This window comes from Trichoderma citrinoviride, assembly GCF_003025115.1.
Source record: "Trichoderma citrinoviride strain TUCIM 6016 unplaced genomic scaffold BBK36scaffold_7, whole genome shotgun sequence".
In the NCBI taxonomy this organism is placed as follows: Eukaryota; Fungi; Ascomycota; class Sordariomycetes; order Hypocreales; family Hypocreaceae; genus Trichoderma; species Trichoderma citrinoviride.
In genome coordinates, this window is record NW_020194715.1 from 1,477,701 (window position 1) to 1,491,423 (window position 13,723).

At 53.2% G+C, this 13,723-nt stretch overlaps 3 protein-coding genes across 3 annotated transcripts; all 3 read left to right on the top strand.

The window, feature by feature from the left end:
- Nucleotides 1–1,233: 1,233 nt before the first annotated feature.
- BBK36DRAFT_53590 (hypothetical protein) lies at nt 1,234–2,605 on the top strand (the record flags this gene model as incomplete). The annotated part of the gene is made up of 3 exons (XM_024898222.1): nt 1,234–1,730; nt 1,814–1,916; nt 1,994–2,605. The coding sequence occupies 3 exons, from the start codon at nt 1,234–1,236 to the stop codon at nt 2,603–2,605; spliced, it is 1,212 nt and encodes a 403-aa protein (XP_024749837.1).
- A 1,386-nt stretch (nt 2,606–3,991) lies between these two features.
- On the top strand, nt 3,992–5,781 carry BBK36DRAFT_1141356 (hypothetical protein; the record flags this gene model as incomplete). The annotated part of the gene is made up of 2 exons (XM_024893442.1): nt 3,992–4,138; nt 4,198–5,781. The coding sequence occupies 2 exons, from the start codon at nt 3,992–3,994 to the stop codon at nt 5,779–5,781; spliced, it is 1,731 nt and encodes a 576-aa protein (XP_024749838.1).
- Nucleotides 5,782–7,709: 1,928 nt separating this feature from the next.
- Nucleotides 7,710–12,282, top strand: BBK36DRAFT_1118914 (hypothetical protein; the record flags this gene model as incomplete). Its single annotated transcript, XM_024890530.1, has 4 exons — nt 7,710–8,174; nt 8,274–8,608; nt 8,663–9,049; nt 9,111–12,282. Coding segments are annotated over 4 exons (4,359 nt in total), but the record flags the coding sequence as incomplete, so codon positions are not given.
- Nucleotides 12,283–13,723: the final 1,441 nt, after the last annotated feature.

The window sequence follows — 13,723 nt, forward strand, 5'->3', positions numbered from 1 at the left end:
TTCTTCAGCCTTCACCAATTCGTTGCGTGATGGGAACAAGACGCTGCCAAGGCACAACAAACAGGCAGTGATTTTCCTCGAGAGAAGCAACATTTACATCGACAACCTTCTTCGCCTTCTTTGCCTCCCGAGTCTATTCATCACTCCCCTCTCTCGCCCATCCCCTGTGCAGTAACAGCTGCAAAATTGCCGTTTGCAAGGGTTCTTTCTCCGGCCCTGTACCTCTTGCCCTCCACAGCGGCCTGCTTCCACTCTCCACTATAAATTCCGGGAACTTGACCCTACCAAACCAACCTGCCTGCAGCGGCCTTGGCACCGTGCGACTCGTGCCATCATATAATACGACGCTGCCTGGACAACTGATTTCCCCTCGGATGCGGAGAGGAAATAAAGGAGGAGACGCAGGCACAATTTCCCAGCTTTCCCTCTCTCTTGCCTTGTGGCTGCGCGTCCCGCGACACTGACTGGCACTTCTTTTCTTCCTGTTCCAGTCTGCTCTACTACCAAGGTACTTCGGAGTGCTTGGCCGCATTGCCGTCCGAGGCCGTAGAGCTCTAACAGAACCCCCTGCTTACCCGTCCACTGGGCACAGCCGCTGTCCAGCACTCGATTCCTCAATTTACAGCAGGCAACTCCACTGAGGAGCCCCCCCCCCCCCCCGAAGAAGAAAGACGGGAAAAAAAGAAGGAAAAAATACAGCCCAGCAGACCGCGTCCAGCGTCAGCGGAAATGTTCTCACAGCCAATGGTACCATCACCGCCGCCTGGGCTGACACCCTCGACGAGTCTGCCCTCGCCTTCTAGAACAAGTCGGCTGCGAGGCCTGAGCATCTTGCGCAACTACACGCACAACCACCTCCTGTCGCGTGACAGCAGCAACCACGCGATTGGCAGCAACGGCAACGGCAACAGCAACAGCAACAACAGCAGCAGCAGCGGCGGCAGCTCGCCCTCCACCAGCCAGTCCGGCAGCGGCCTCACGCGGTCCGTCAGCTACTCGCCCGGAGCCACGACGACGACGACGACCACAACGACGACCAACGCTTCGGCTTCGAACAACACTAACCGACTGACGCTGGTGGCAACGTCTCCCGCCTCGGCCACGACGCCCCCGTCACGGGCCTCGGACGCCCTCGCCAGCTCTTCAGCCCAACCCGGCGCCTCGTCCTCGTCCTCGTCCTCGGCCTCGTCACCAGCTGTCGAGACGCCGTCCAGCACCGCCGAGCAGCCCACCATGGCCCGATCCAACGAGGCCTTCGGCTCGGCCGACAACCAGCCGTCCATTCGCTTCTCCGCCTACTACGACCCCCGATCCACGCGGCCGTCACTGTCCTTCCCGCCCATCTCCAGGACGCTGTCCAACGGCGCCGAGGTCATCCGCGTTGGCAGATACTCTGAGCGCGACACACAAGCCCTGGCCGGCGCGTCTGGTCATCCTGCCCCGGGGGCGCCCGTGGGCTTTAAGAGCAAGGTGGTCAGCCGCCGGCACTGCGAGTTTTGGTACGAGGATGGCAAGTGGTACATCAAGGACGTCAAGAGCTCGTCCGGCACCTTTCTCAACCACATCCGATTGAGCCCGCCCTCGCAGGAGAGCAAAGCCTTTCCCGTCAACGATGGCGACATTGTCCAGCTGGGTATTGACTTTAAAGGGGGCGAGGAGATGATTTTCCGCTGCGTCAAGATGAGGCTGGAGCTCAATCGCGGATGGCAGAACAAGCCAAACACGTTCAAGTGAGTATTATACCTATCAGCTGAGAGGGACATGCTTTTCTCCCCTACATCGTTTGAATCATCGGCTGACAACCTTTGCTCAGCATGGCCGCTCATAAGAGACTGCGTACCATGGCGACCAACGGAGGAGGCTCCGTCTCGAGTTCAAATTCCCAGGACTGCTCTATCTGTCTCAACTCCATTGCCGTAAGTCATGTCGTTGTCCGTGCCGCTCGAGCTCCGAATGTCTGTCTCGATCACTAACGCTCTTTCTTCTCCAACAGCCGTGCCAATCTCTCTTCGTCGCCCCTTGCTCTCATACGTGGCACTTCAAATGTGTACGCTCTTTGCTCACCTCACCGCAATACCCCATCTTCATCTGTCCCAACTGCCGTGCTGGCGCCGACCTGGAAGCCGACGTCGAGGATGCGGGCGAGGAATGGCAGAATATCGACGAATTCACAGCCCCCAGCGACCCGGTGCCCCCTACCGTCGTCGAGCCGCTCGCTCCAGAAATCGTGCCGCCCCTTCCCTCTCTGACAGAGGATGCGCCTGAGGCGACGGTGCAAGAAACAGATGCCATGGACGTTACCGTCAACTTCGCTGCGTCGGGCAGCCCGACAGCGCCGCACGCAACATCCGACCCCTTGCCCATTCGAAGTCGGTCCTCGGGTGCCGGCCGCGCGAGTCATTTGCGAGAAACGGGAACCCCCTCGCCACCTGGCAATGGGGCAGAGGGTCTCATCACCCCGAGGAACAACGCAGGGCCCTGGGTGTTTGACGGAACGGCAGGCCGACGGCCAGCCAACGCTACCGACGAGATGCCGAGCCTCGACTCTGCAGCAGATGCCGACACGACCACGCACGAGTCCAGCGACGACGCTGCCAGCCGGTAGCACCAGGTCGAGCAACCGATGAGCATTCTGATCAAGGTGGCGGTGTTGTAGGCCGATATCGTCTTCTTATGGCGGTCTCTAATATTGATGTGTCGGTTCACTTGTTTCTTGTTCAGGTTCCCCATTATCGCCTGGGCATTGGCGCAAACGCCCGTTGCTTCAGTCTTGTTCGACTTGATCTGTGGCGGCGGTACTGTGCTTCTCCTGATGCTCTAACTCTTCCCACCGCCTTATCATCTACCTTTTTTGCTTTTTTCTTTTCTTGTCTTTTGTTCTCCGTGTGCGTTTGGATTGCGGCGAGTCTCCATGAACCGCGAAACAGACTTTTGGCATCTGGCGTCATGATAAGCATGGCTCATTCCGGCCGCAACTGGGAGGGTGGAAATCATCTTTAGCATGGGCAAAACTAGCGGGTTATGGTTAGAAAGCTACAATTTTGAATTTCTCGCCCGTTTTCGCACTCTCTGCCTTGTTTTTCCCGAGTGTCTTCTTGTTGTCTCACTCGGCGTTCTGCTTTGGGATATTTGACAAACGGGGGCGAGCTGGTCGCTGCTCTTGTGCATTTTGTTTATCGAACGCTACGCAGTCACTGCACGGCATCATCATCGGCGTATACGGAGTATGGTGGCAGAAATCGCTACGGTTCCGACCCAAAGCATGTGAGCTACAGGATCTCGGAGTGGCAACAACCTGGATGTACGTGGAGAGGGCAGAGAGAGGCAAGGGAAGCCCGGTTTCTACCTTTGGATATAGAAAAGGAAGAGGCGCCCTGGATTACTTGGTCTGTTTGACCGCCGTGATCAGACGGCCGGAGTTTTTGTGATTGAAACTGATGTTAATACACTTGAAGGGGCGGAGGCAGGGAGCGCCATCAGCAAGGGCCGACAGGATGCGAGAAACGGGAGCTTGGATCGTCTATTGTCTCTTACCCTTTTCTTATCGAGACTCTTGCTGTGTTGGCGGTATCGTGGCGTACATAGTTTAGATAGCACCACTTGCCAACCATCAATACTTACCTACTATACATGACAGCTTATAAATAGTAGTAAATCAATGCTTGACTCCGTCAAGTGAGTTACACTGACGATGGGTGACATGAATCCCTGTACGCTGCTGTCATTCCCAACTTCCCGCCGTCCCGCCCGGTCGGAGCTCCGGGATCGGGATGATCCGACGTATCGCCGAGATAATGCGATAACATGAAATGTGACGGCACCACAATTTTCCAACGCCGTCTTCCAGTCGATGAATCAACGCCGGACGAACTACAAGCTGCTCGCCGTTATTGCCTTTTCACTCCAGTCCTCTTGTCTTCTTACCTCGCTAAGAAACCTGCCACATCTTTAGGGGGAAGGCTGAAGAGAAGAAAAAGACGAAGCTTTAGGGATGTTGCGACAGGTTGCTGCTCGGCTGCAGCCGAGGGCGAGGGCCCAGGGCTCGAGGCTGCTCAGTACGCAGAGCAGGTTTGGAGCCGTCAAGCCGCAGATGCCCAGACGAACGATGGCGACGGTGCATATAGAGGGCATACCAAAGGTTAGCGATATGAAACCCAATGTCTGTCTACCCGGTCGGAGGCTAATTAGGCATGACAGGAGCCTACCGAATTGGACGAAATCACAACCCTGCCAAACGGCCTGCGAGTCGCCTCGGAAGCCCTCCCGGGCTCCTTCTCGGGCGTGGGCGTCTACGTCGAGGCCGGCTCCCGGTTCGAGAACGAATCCCTGCGCGGCGTGTCCCACATCATGGATCGGCTGGCGTTCAAGTCGACCTCGAAGCACTCCGCGGACGAAATGCTGCAGCGGGTCGAGACGCTCGGGGGCAACATCCAGTGCGCCTCGTCGCGCGAGAGCATGATGTACCAGGCCGCCACGTTCAACAGCGCCGTGCCGGAGACGGTGGCCCTGCTGGCGGAGACGATCCGCGACCCGCGCATCACGGACGACGAGGTGGCGGAGCAGATCGAGACGGCGCGGTACGAGATTGCCGAGATCTGGAGCAAGCCCGAGCTGATCCTGCCGGAGCTGGTGCACACGGCGGCGTTCAAGGACAACACGCTGGGCAACCCGCTGCTGTGCCCAGAGGAGCGGCTGGGAAGCATCAACAGGGACACGGTGCAGCTGTACAGGGACCTGTTTTACCGGCCGGAGAGGATAGTCCTGGCCTTTGCGGGCGTGGAACACGGCACGGCGGTTAAGCTGGCCGAGCAGTTCTTCGGCGACATGAAGGCGACGCTGCCGAGGACAGGTTCCGAATCGAGCCTCAGCTCTCTCGCCAGCGATGCTTCCTCATCAGCATCAGCGACTTCATCATCAGCCTCATCCAGCTCCACTTCTTCTTCATCATTAATGTCCAAAATTCCCCTCTTCAAGAACATCTCCACATCAACATCCAGAAACGCCTCTCTCCTCATCCCCCCCTCTCAAGAAGAGATTCGCCAGCCCTCTCGATACACCGGCGGATTCCTCTCCCTCCCCCCTCAGCCGCCATCACTCACCGGCACAAACTTTACACACATCCACCTCGCCTTTGAAGGACTGCCCGTCGCTTCAGACGACATCTATGCGCTGGCAACGCTGCAGACGCTCCTCGGAGGAGGCGGATCGTTCTCTGCCGGCGGGCCGGGCAAGGGCATGTACTCTCGCCTGTACACCAACGTGCTCAACCAGCACGGCTGGGTCGAGTCATGCGTCGCCTTCAACCACTCGTACACCGACTCGGGCCTCTTTGGCATCTCCGCCTCCTGCCTGCCGGGCCACACGTCTGCCATGCTGGACGTCATGTGCCAGGAGCTGCGCGCGCTGACGCTGGAACGGGGCATCTCGAAGCTGCAGGAGGGCGAGGTGACGCGCGCCAAGAACCAGCTGCGGTCGTCCCTGCTGATGAACCTGGAGAGCCGGATGGTCGAGCTGGAGGACCTGGGGCGGTCGGTGCAGGTACACGGGCGCAAGATCCCCGTGCGGGACATGTGCCGGCGCATCGAGGCGCTGACGGTGCGGGACCTGCAGCGGGTGGCGAGCATGGTCATGGGCGGCGCGGTCAAGAACCCCGGCAACGGGAGCGGCGCGCCGACGGTGGTGGTGCAGGAGGCGCAGGCGTATGGGGTGACGAGCCATACCATGACGTGGGATCAGATTCAGGATCGGATCGATGGGTGGAAGTTGGGGAGGAGGGCGTAATATTTCTTCGCTCTAATGGATCTTTAACGATGTGATGGGGAAAAAAGGGGGGACGATGTTGATTATCATAACCATGGCATATATCGGCGCGGATATAGTGAGCTATACGTGTATACATACTGGGGGGAGGGTGGATGAATTGTAAGATTAGTGATGGAGGTGCTACTTCTGTAGCGGTATTGGGATACCATGCTCAGTTTATAGACTCTGAAGTGTTCTCCTATACGTAGATGATATGACGAGTTGATCTTGGTTCGTCGTTATAAAGGTGAATGCATATCAAGCAACATGTGTCGGCAACGGGAAATTAGATCATCAGAGTCACGCGTGGCTCTTCATCCGAGTCATCTGGAGAAGCACGCCCTCGGTGCTGATAACCCGGCCTTTGGAATGGCAAGCTTGGAGGCGATCATATAGTTCCAGTCTTCGGGAAGGTGGGTAGCCACCGTCAAGATTCTTGGTCTGCTGCAGTGTATCTAGATATTCACAGAATGAGATTAAAAGAAGGATTTAAAGGCCTCGTGGCTGCCTTTCCGTTTCCTTCTGACTGTATGTATTCATGGGCGCGTTCGAGGTTATGAGCTGTGGCTGACTGGGGGCAGCTGAGCCGAAGGTTGGAGGCGTTTTATGTACGTATGCACGATATGGGCATCTTTGTTTTCTAAGCTCAGTCTTGTAATCTGTGATTGGCTCTGTTGATGATTCTCCTCATCCTCTGCATGAGACTCCCACATCGATGTATGTTGCCTCGCGAGGCTTTTCACTGACATGAGGCTGTGGACCGGACGCCTTACAGGGGGGCTGCCAAGGAACAACGTGGATGTAAAGGAGGGCTCCTGAGTGAGGAGATGTGTATTGGACTTCTTTGAGGACGATAGTTTACCAAGATTATCTGACAAGGGGCACGATGCAGCAAAACACGAGGTCTGGGGACTCTGGCTCCTTGTGTTTCTCGTCCAGTAATCTGCTCGTTGGGATGAGGGTTTGGTGAGCATGTAGCCGCGTGTAGTACAGGTTCAAGTACGATGTTACCTATTATTAGGCGCCACTTCCATATTCAGGCCTTTGATGCCTGAGCTGAGGGTGAGTCTCGAGCGCTTGCATGCATTCAGGACCTGGCGGAAACGGGGGGGCCACGACAAGACGGTTCAGGGGCTTGGGCTTTGTTCCACCGCTCGCCAAGAAAGGTACCAGAAGAACTTTTCGGAATCACCTTTGAGGACGATTGGGACTTGAGGCTGGCAGTCTTGAATTCGGTTTGCACCCATCAATAGTACGTCTATGTGCGCGGATAGCCGCAGCTGAGCCCTGGGCGGCTCAGCCTCGTTTTCCATGTCGAGCGCGTATAAACTACCAACATGCAACGCAGGACCGGCGGTCAGAACAATGCGGCTGAGAAAGAGGCTGCAGACACAAAGTAGGTGGCGTCCAATACAAAGCAGCCAACGGACTTGTGCAGGAAGCGACCTCTGCAGTTCAGCAGACGACTTCCAGTGGTGTGTGCCTCGATGCCTGCCTTGGTTGGTGTTTATCGCTCACGGATATGCGCCGTCAGGTCCTGCTCATGGTACGAGATACAGAATGGGTGTGGGTGAATGTCTTCTTTGGTTCTTCATGGCTTATAAAGAGACCTCTATGCGCCTACATTAGTCGTGAGGGGTCGAGAAAGGACATTAAGCACCCAAAGTACACGAGAGACCCTCCGTTCTACCGACATCAGAGTCCTTTCGTTGCTATCATTCAACCTCCCAAAATCGAGATACTCTACCCCTCAAGTGTCAATCACTTCAAAGGGCGCACCTTTCACAGTGCTGCTCTCTAAGCACCGGAGTATCTGTGGTTGTCCCTTGATTCAGACCGAGAGTTTGTTCAATGTCTGCTACCAGTATGTCACTTGCCTATTAGCACCTGTGGGATCACAGTATCTGACCGATCCAGGTACACCAGAAGCACTCCCCAACGCCGTTTCGATCCCCGATGAAGCTCACGAGGATGCTCGTAGCCGGGCGACTTACAGCTCTTTTGGCGAAAACGGCCTCACGGCTACTGCCAACGCATACGGACACCTGCTTCAGATTACACAATATCATGAGGATGTGCCGTCTGGATTTGTCTCTGTTGACCTTGAAACTACAGAAGAGCCTTATTTCGTTGCCAAACGCGCCCACAACCTTCAAAGGCAATCCCTCGACCCTAGCAAAGGAATTCGCCTCTTATTTGAGGAGTCTAACGATAAGACACCTCGTCCCGATGTATGGGAGACAGACCCGCCGACATTGAGAATGACACCACCACCATCTCCTAGGAAAGCACCTCCAAAGGGAGGCGGCCGGCAAGTTCGCGTCATGGTACCAGATACGGAGGCAAGACAGGCGTCAACGCCTCCCCCGCGGGTTGAGTTTGTGCATAACCGCTGGCCTCGATTCTCTACGACGACGCCAGCATTCGACGTGACCACACAATACGTTATATCTGATACGACTGTGTATCAGATCTACTCGTTTAAACACCGGCCTGGAGCGCCATCCCTTTCCAGAGTCCCCAGGATAATCATCAATGCCGACTTGTTACTTCGCAACCTCGACTTTTCCACTCGGGATACTTTAAATGCACGCAATCTGGAGGATCCGAGTTACACCATCTATATACCAACTCGTGGTCATTGTGTCGTCAGGGTACACAAAAGAGGCATCAAAGGGGAGGATGAGAGCGATGTTCAAGATTCTGAAGGAATGAATGATGATCGAGATTCTATCGCCTTGTTCATAACACCCTTCATCAACGGGATCCGCCAGCAGCCAACGGATGAGGATGGCAACCTCCCTCGGTCGCCTAAAAAAGGCAGCCACTTCCGTCAATCTGTTTTGGATTTCTTTTCGAGAATCGATGACGCCCCCCAAACACGAAAAGACGGCAACTTCTATGTCACTGCTGACCAGCGTGTGAGGAATTCAAACTCAAACAAAGAAACACTCGAAATCACGTTGGCATATACACTGCAGCTGTTCCCTTCTGAGCAGCTAGAGACATCGACTTCTCCGGTATCTGAAGCAGACCTTGAAGAAGCAAAGCAGAGAATCAACACAGAGTCATTGACTCCGATATCGATCTCTGCCGACAGACATCTTGATTTTATCCTGCATCGAAATCTGGAGCACATCTTGTCAGTTTGCAGCATCCCCGTCAACATTGGATCAGGAGAAACTCCTGCAATTGCTCTCACCTGTGGAGACGTATCCGGCCATCGAGTTACACGCAAAGCAAGCTTGTAAGTTACAAAAGCCTTTCGAGAATCCACATATCTCCAAGGATAATGCTAATCAATATAGCCATGCTTTTCAGTTCCTCCTGTCAGCATTTCGATTTTTCGATAGCAAGTCTAAAGAACCATGTTCAGGCAACTCGAATGGCACTTACGAGGCTTATTCTACTGGAATGCGCAACCGCATCCTCGATATATGCTGGGGCCATATGAATTGGCTCTTCCGTCAAGTGGACGAGAATGATGACCTCGTTCCTCACACATGGGCTAACGGTCAAGCGATTGCAAACTGGGGAAACCACAAGAGTCTACCCAATAAGTCTGTGGTTGATGGCTGTTACCAGATCATCAAGATCATAGGCTTTTATCGGACGGCTGCGACAAGGGAAATGGCGACGCATCTGATACAGAGATTGGGGGGTATCGTCAGCAACTGGGTCAGAGATCTCCACCAATTCAAACAGAAGGAGGAATTCATATTCCCACATTGCCTCGAAGATGCACCACAGACGTTTCACCTCTCTGATCATGCTATGATTTGGTTCACTCTAAGATTATTAGAGGATTTCAAACCGTCCCTGGAAGACCAGATGTCTTTGCAACATCTCAACTTACCCGATTTGCTCAGGCAAGGTTCAGGCCACTACCAAACAACATATTCATCCAGCAAGATTCAGAGAAGCATTCTGAAGAACTTTGTCACTCAAAGCAAGCAGTTGAATGAGACGCTGTTGACTGCGACTTCCCGCAGCATTTGCGAAACCAGCTTCCTTCTGCAAGACCAAGACACCACGACAATACATTGCATGGCTGAGGGTCTCTTTGATAAGCCAAGCAGCGGAAGCACATCAGTCGGCACATCCGTTGAAGAATCGGCGTCAGTTGGTGGATCAAGTGGCAATTTGGATGACGGATACGCGAGCATATGGGGTAACAAAGTTGAACCCTGGAAGAGGACCTTGGGTATTCAGGAGCTTCAATCCGCCAACAACGATGAAAGATGGGTTCATCCGCTCCGGTTCGCTCTGGCTATGATCCTCTCGGAATACAATATACGCATCAACTCAAGATCGGCCCCTGACATGCACGACTATGCAAAATCGACTCTATTGAACAGTTCCTCCCCCAATGGGCTGATTCCAGGACAACTGGGCGAGAACAAGAAGCCTGTCTTTCAGGCTGACTGGATGCGCGATTCTTATTGGCATACCACCTTTGAAGTTCCTTGTATTCTTTGGAGATCAATGGAATACCTCCTCAAGGGGAAAGGAGCTAATTCTAGCGATTCTTCGAACACGCTGCTAAGTGACACACCCGATGTTTGTTGTCGTCTCGAGGGCGCTATGAAGAGAAGGGAGCCCCTGATCCTGAGTATGGATCAGCTTCGTACGACACACAAGTGGCTGTACTGCAGGCCAAGCTTTTTTCGGCTCAACATCAACTTGTCTTCAGAGGCAGTTATCGGATTCTGCGAAACCCGCAAACACACTGACGAGAGCAGCAGCGGCTCCGGGTTCATGGACAGAGCAGTTGATGCCGCTCAGGAATGGGGCTGGAAGGAAGTGGATTTCGGCTACATCATCGACATAGCAAAGAACAAGACAGCAAAAATTGGCCAGAGGACATCAACGCTTCAGGTTCAACGGCACGAAGACATGGGACGCTTTATCGGAGGATTTCGCGATCCAGCAAAGGCAAAAAAGAGGTTCTTCCATTTTTACGAGGCGGACTTGGGAATCGCATTGCATTGCTACCTTGCTTCATCAGAGAGGGAGCAAATGTCCTCCTTTTTCGACCGGCATGCCTCGTACAGCAAATACTTCTTCGAAGACAAAGCAACGCTACTCAACAAATGGGCGACAGAAATGCATCTAACGTTCTACACGTACCAGCATGCTTCCAATAAGCGCGCGTCTCATACCATTCCCTCGCAAGATCGAATTGAGTTTCCGAGCTCAGTAAGAAGAGACCAGCCCACCTGGATCAGTCACGCCGTCATGAGTTTTCGATTTGATGGCGACATTTTTGATCGCTACTGGACATGTCACTTCTTCGAGGCCAATGGAAACATACGCCCTGGATTCATTGACGAGATGACGTATAACGGAACGCTGGGATCCTCTTGGCAGCAGCGAAGAGTACTGGAGCTACTGCTATTTGATACGATACTGAATGAAATGATCCAGCATACGAGGAAGATTTTGAAAGAGGTCATCAACACCGTTCTGCAAAGCTCTAATGTCGAGTATTCAGAGGAGATTGATGAGTCAAGTCTGTTGAGGGTCCTTGAGTCGTTCCCCAAAGTCGACAGCAACCTATTCGCCTCCCTGAATGAGCTCTGGAACAAGTTTCAGCGCATTCTTCAGGTCATAGAGGACGACTTGAGAGAGAATTTGGCAGTCATTGAAGTGTGGATGGATCGTGAAGAACGAAGAAGAACTTTCAAGCTGCAATGGGCCACCGCCAAAGAACAGATCCATGGAGACGCCGGATTGGGACTGAAGCTGGCAAACGATCACAAGATTCATGAGTTAAAACGGTGTCTTGCCAACGTAGCATCCTTCAATATCCTGCTGACGAGGAGGCTGGAGGTCATGCGCAGCGGCTTGGAGATGCGAAGCAACGTCAACATTCGACTCTTCACGTATGTCACAGTCGTCTTTCTCCCCATCAGCTTCGCCACCAGCGTCTTCAGCATGAACGGCACACCGCCAAAGGACACGCTGGTTAAGATGGCCAAAACCGCCGGAGTCGCTCTAGCTATTACAGCTGTGGCATTGCTGAACGCAAAAGTACTGGCCGCGACACTGCGAACGGGCGTACGAAAGTTCTATCAACCTGTCCGCTTCTTTGCTGAGCTGGCTTTCTTGATACTGCTGTCCCTCATCTCTTCCATGCCTCGCGAATACATATATCTGTTTCACCGGTATTCAGTTCTACCAGTCAGAAAAGTTGTATCAGGGCAGCCGAATAGGAATTTCTTCCACGAAGGAATCGAATCAGAACTGGAACAAATCAGGGTGAAAATATCACAGGTAGAAAAGCATAGATACTGGAAGAAGGAAAGAGACAGAATACTTCAAGGCGAAGAGAAAAGATCGAAACAGAGCAACATGAAAGATGAAAAAGAACGGAAGAGAGACAAAAGAGATGAGATGTCTACTTGGGAAATTCTGGAAATCATGGGAAGGGCTTGGCTCAAGCTTGAAAGAAGGGAAGGGAGCCATGAGGTAGTCTAGGCTGTTACTCCTTAACCTGTCGACTTCCTCTCATTGTACCGGAATCCAGAAGTGGCTCGGAGTTGGATTGGAAGGGTATTTTAGAGTATAGCCTGACATATACACATCGATTTGACCACCAGCCCCGTGGGGGCGATTTAAGGCCTGAATCCGCATTGCCTGTCTATCTACTATCTATTTCACAGTGCTCTACCATGCTAACAATATGGTGTGTGGTACCAAATTGACACAATTGACGTGGCAGAAGACGAGGGGAATGGAATGAGACAATGAGCGTGCTCGTATGCGACACGGAACATCATATTGAGGAACACTATATCATATTGATCTTTTCTATGGACTTATCGTAAGGGCTATCGTAGGCGTGATGGCAAGCATCAATTTGCTTCTCATCATCAGCTTCAATGACAATCTCATGCATCTCATTCACCTGCTATAAACCACTTCCCCCCTGGGATAGTTCACCACCACATCCTCAGCCTTCAGTGACCCATGCCACAGTATGCGTACACTCCGGCGTCACAGTCTGAATCAGTGTCCCACAGCCCGTCCGACAAGTCGGACACGGCGCCACAACCGTCGGCGTGGTTGTCGGGCAATCGCACGGCTGCGTGACCACCTTGAGCAGTTCGCAGTTCGGATGAGGGCCGCAGTGCTGAAGCGGGAGAGGGGGGCAGTGGCGGGCTGCGACGGTGACGGCAGGACAGCCTTCGCGGTAGGGTTCGGGGAGGACGACGAAGCCCGTGCAGCTTTTTTGAATATGAGGTTAGATGGCGTTGTGGTGTAGGTTTGGGACGGGAGCCAGGGCTTACAGGCCTGCGAGGAGGAGGGTTGAAATGCTTAGGGTTGTTTGCGTAAATGTCTTCATGGTGGGAAAGGTAAAGTTCCTAGGTAGGGCAAGTATATAACAGACAGTGTAGAAATTAACTTTGATAGATGAGCAGATGTGTACATAGATATCGTGGGATGACGCTTTCTTTAAGTAGACGTCAAGATGAGAACCATAACGTCTGGCCAAGACTGTTTGCTATTCAGAGATCACTAGATATGCCGTGTTATCCGTTCCGAAGCCCTGCTTTACTCTTAATATAGCGGAGGGCAAGACACGGTCTGGAGCTGTCTCAGTGTGGTTCCCGTTGCCATTCTCGTAGCCATTGGCCAGGCCCTGGAATGTAAGCGTGTCGCTGAGACCGCAGCTGTCGGTGTCTCAAGTGATTCTTCCAATTATATCCTCGTTTTCGGTGCAAAGGATCACATACTTCCTCATAAACTTTTGCAGTTGCCTTCTTCACCCCTGACTGGGCTAGTATATTGAGTGACCCTCCACGATCCATCAAGAACATCAAGCATCAACTGACAAGGCCCTCTGTGCAAACAGCCCATTTTGTAACGACACATACGTATAGTGACACGTAAACTTACACAAAGCTTTCTCATTTGC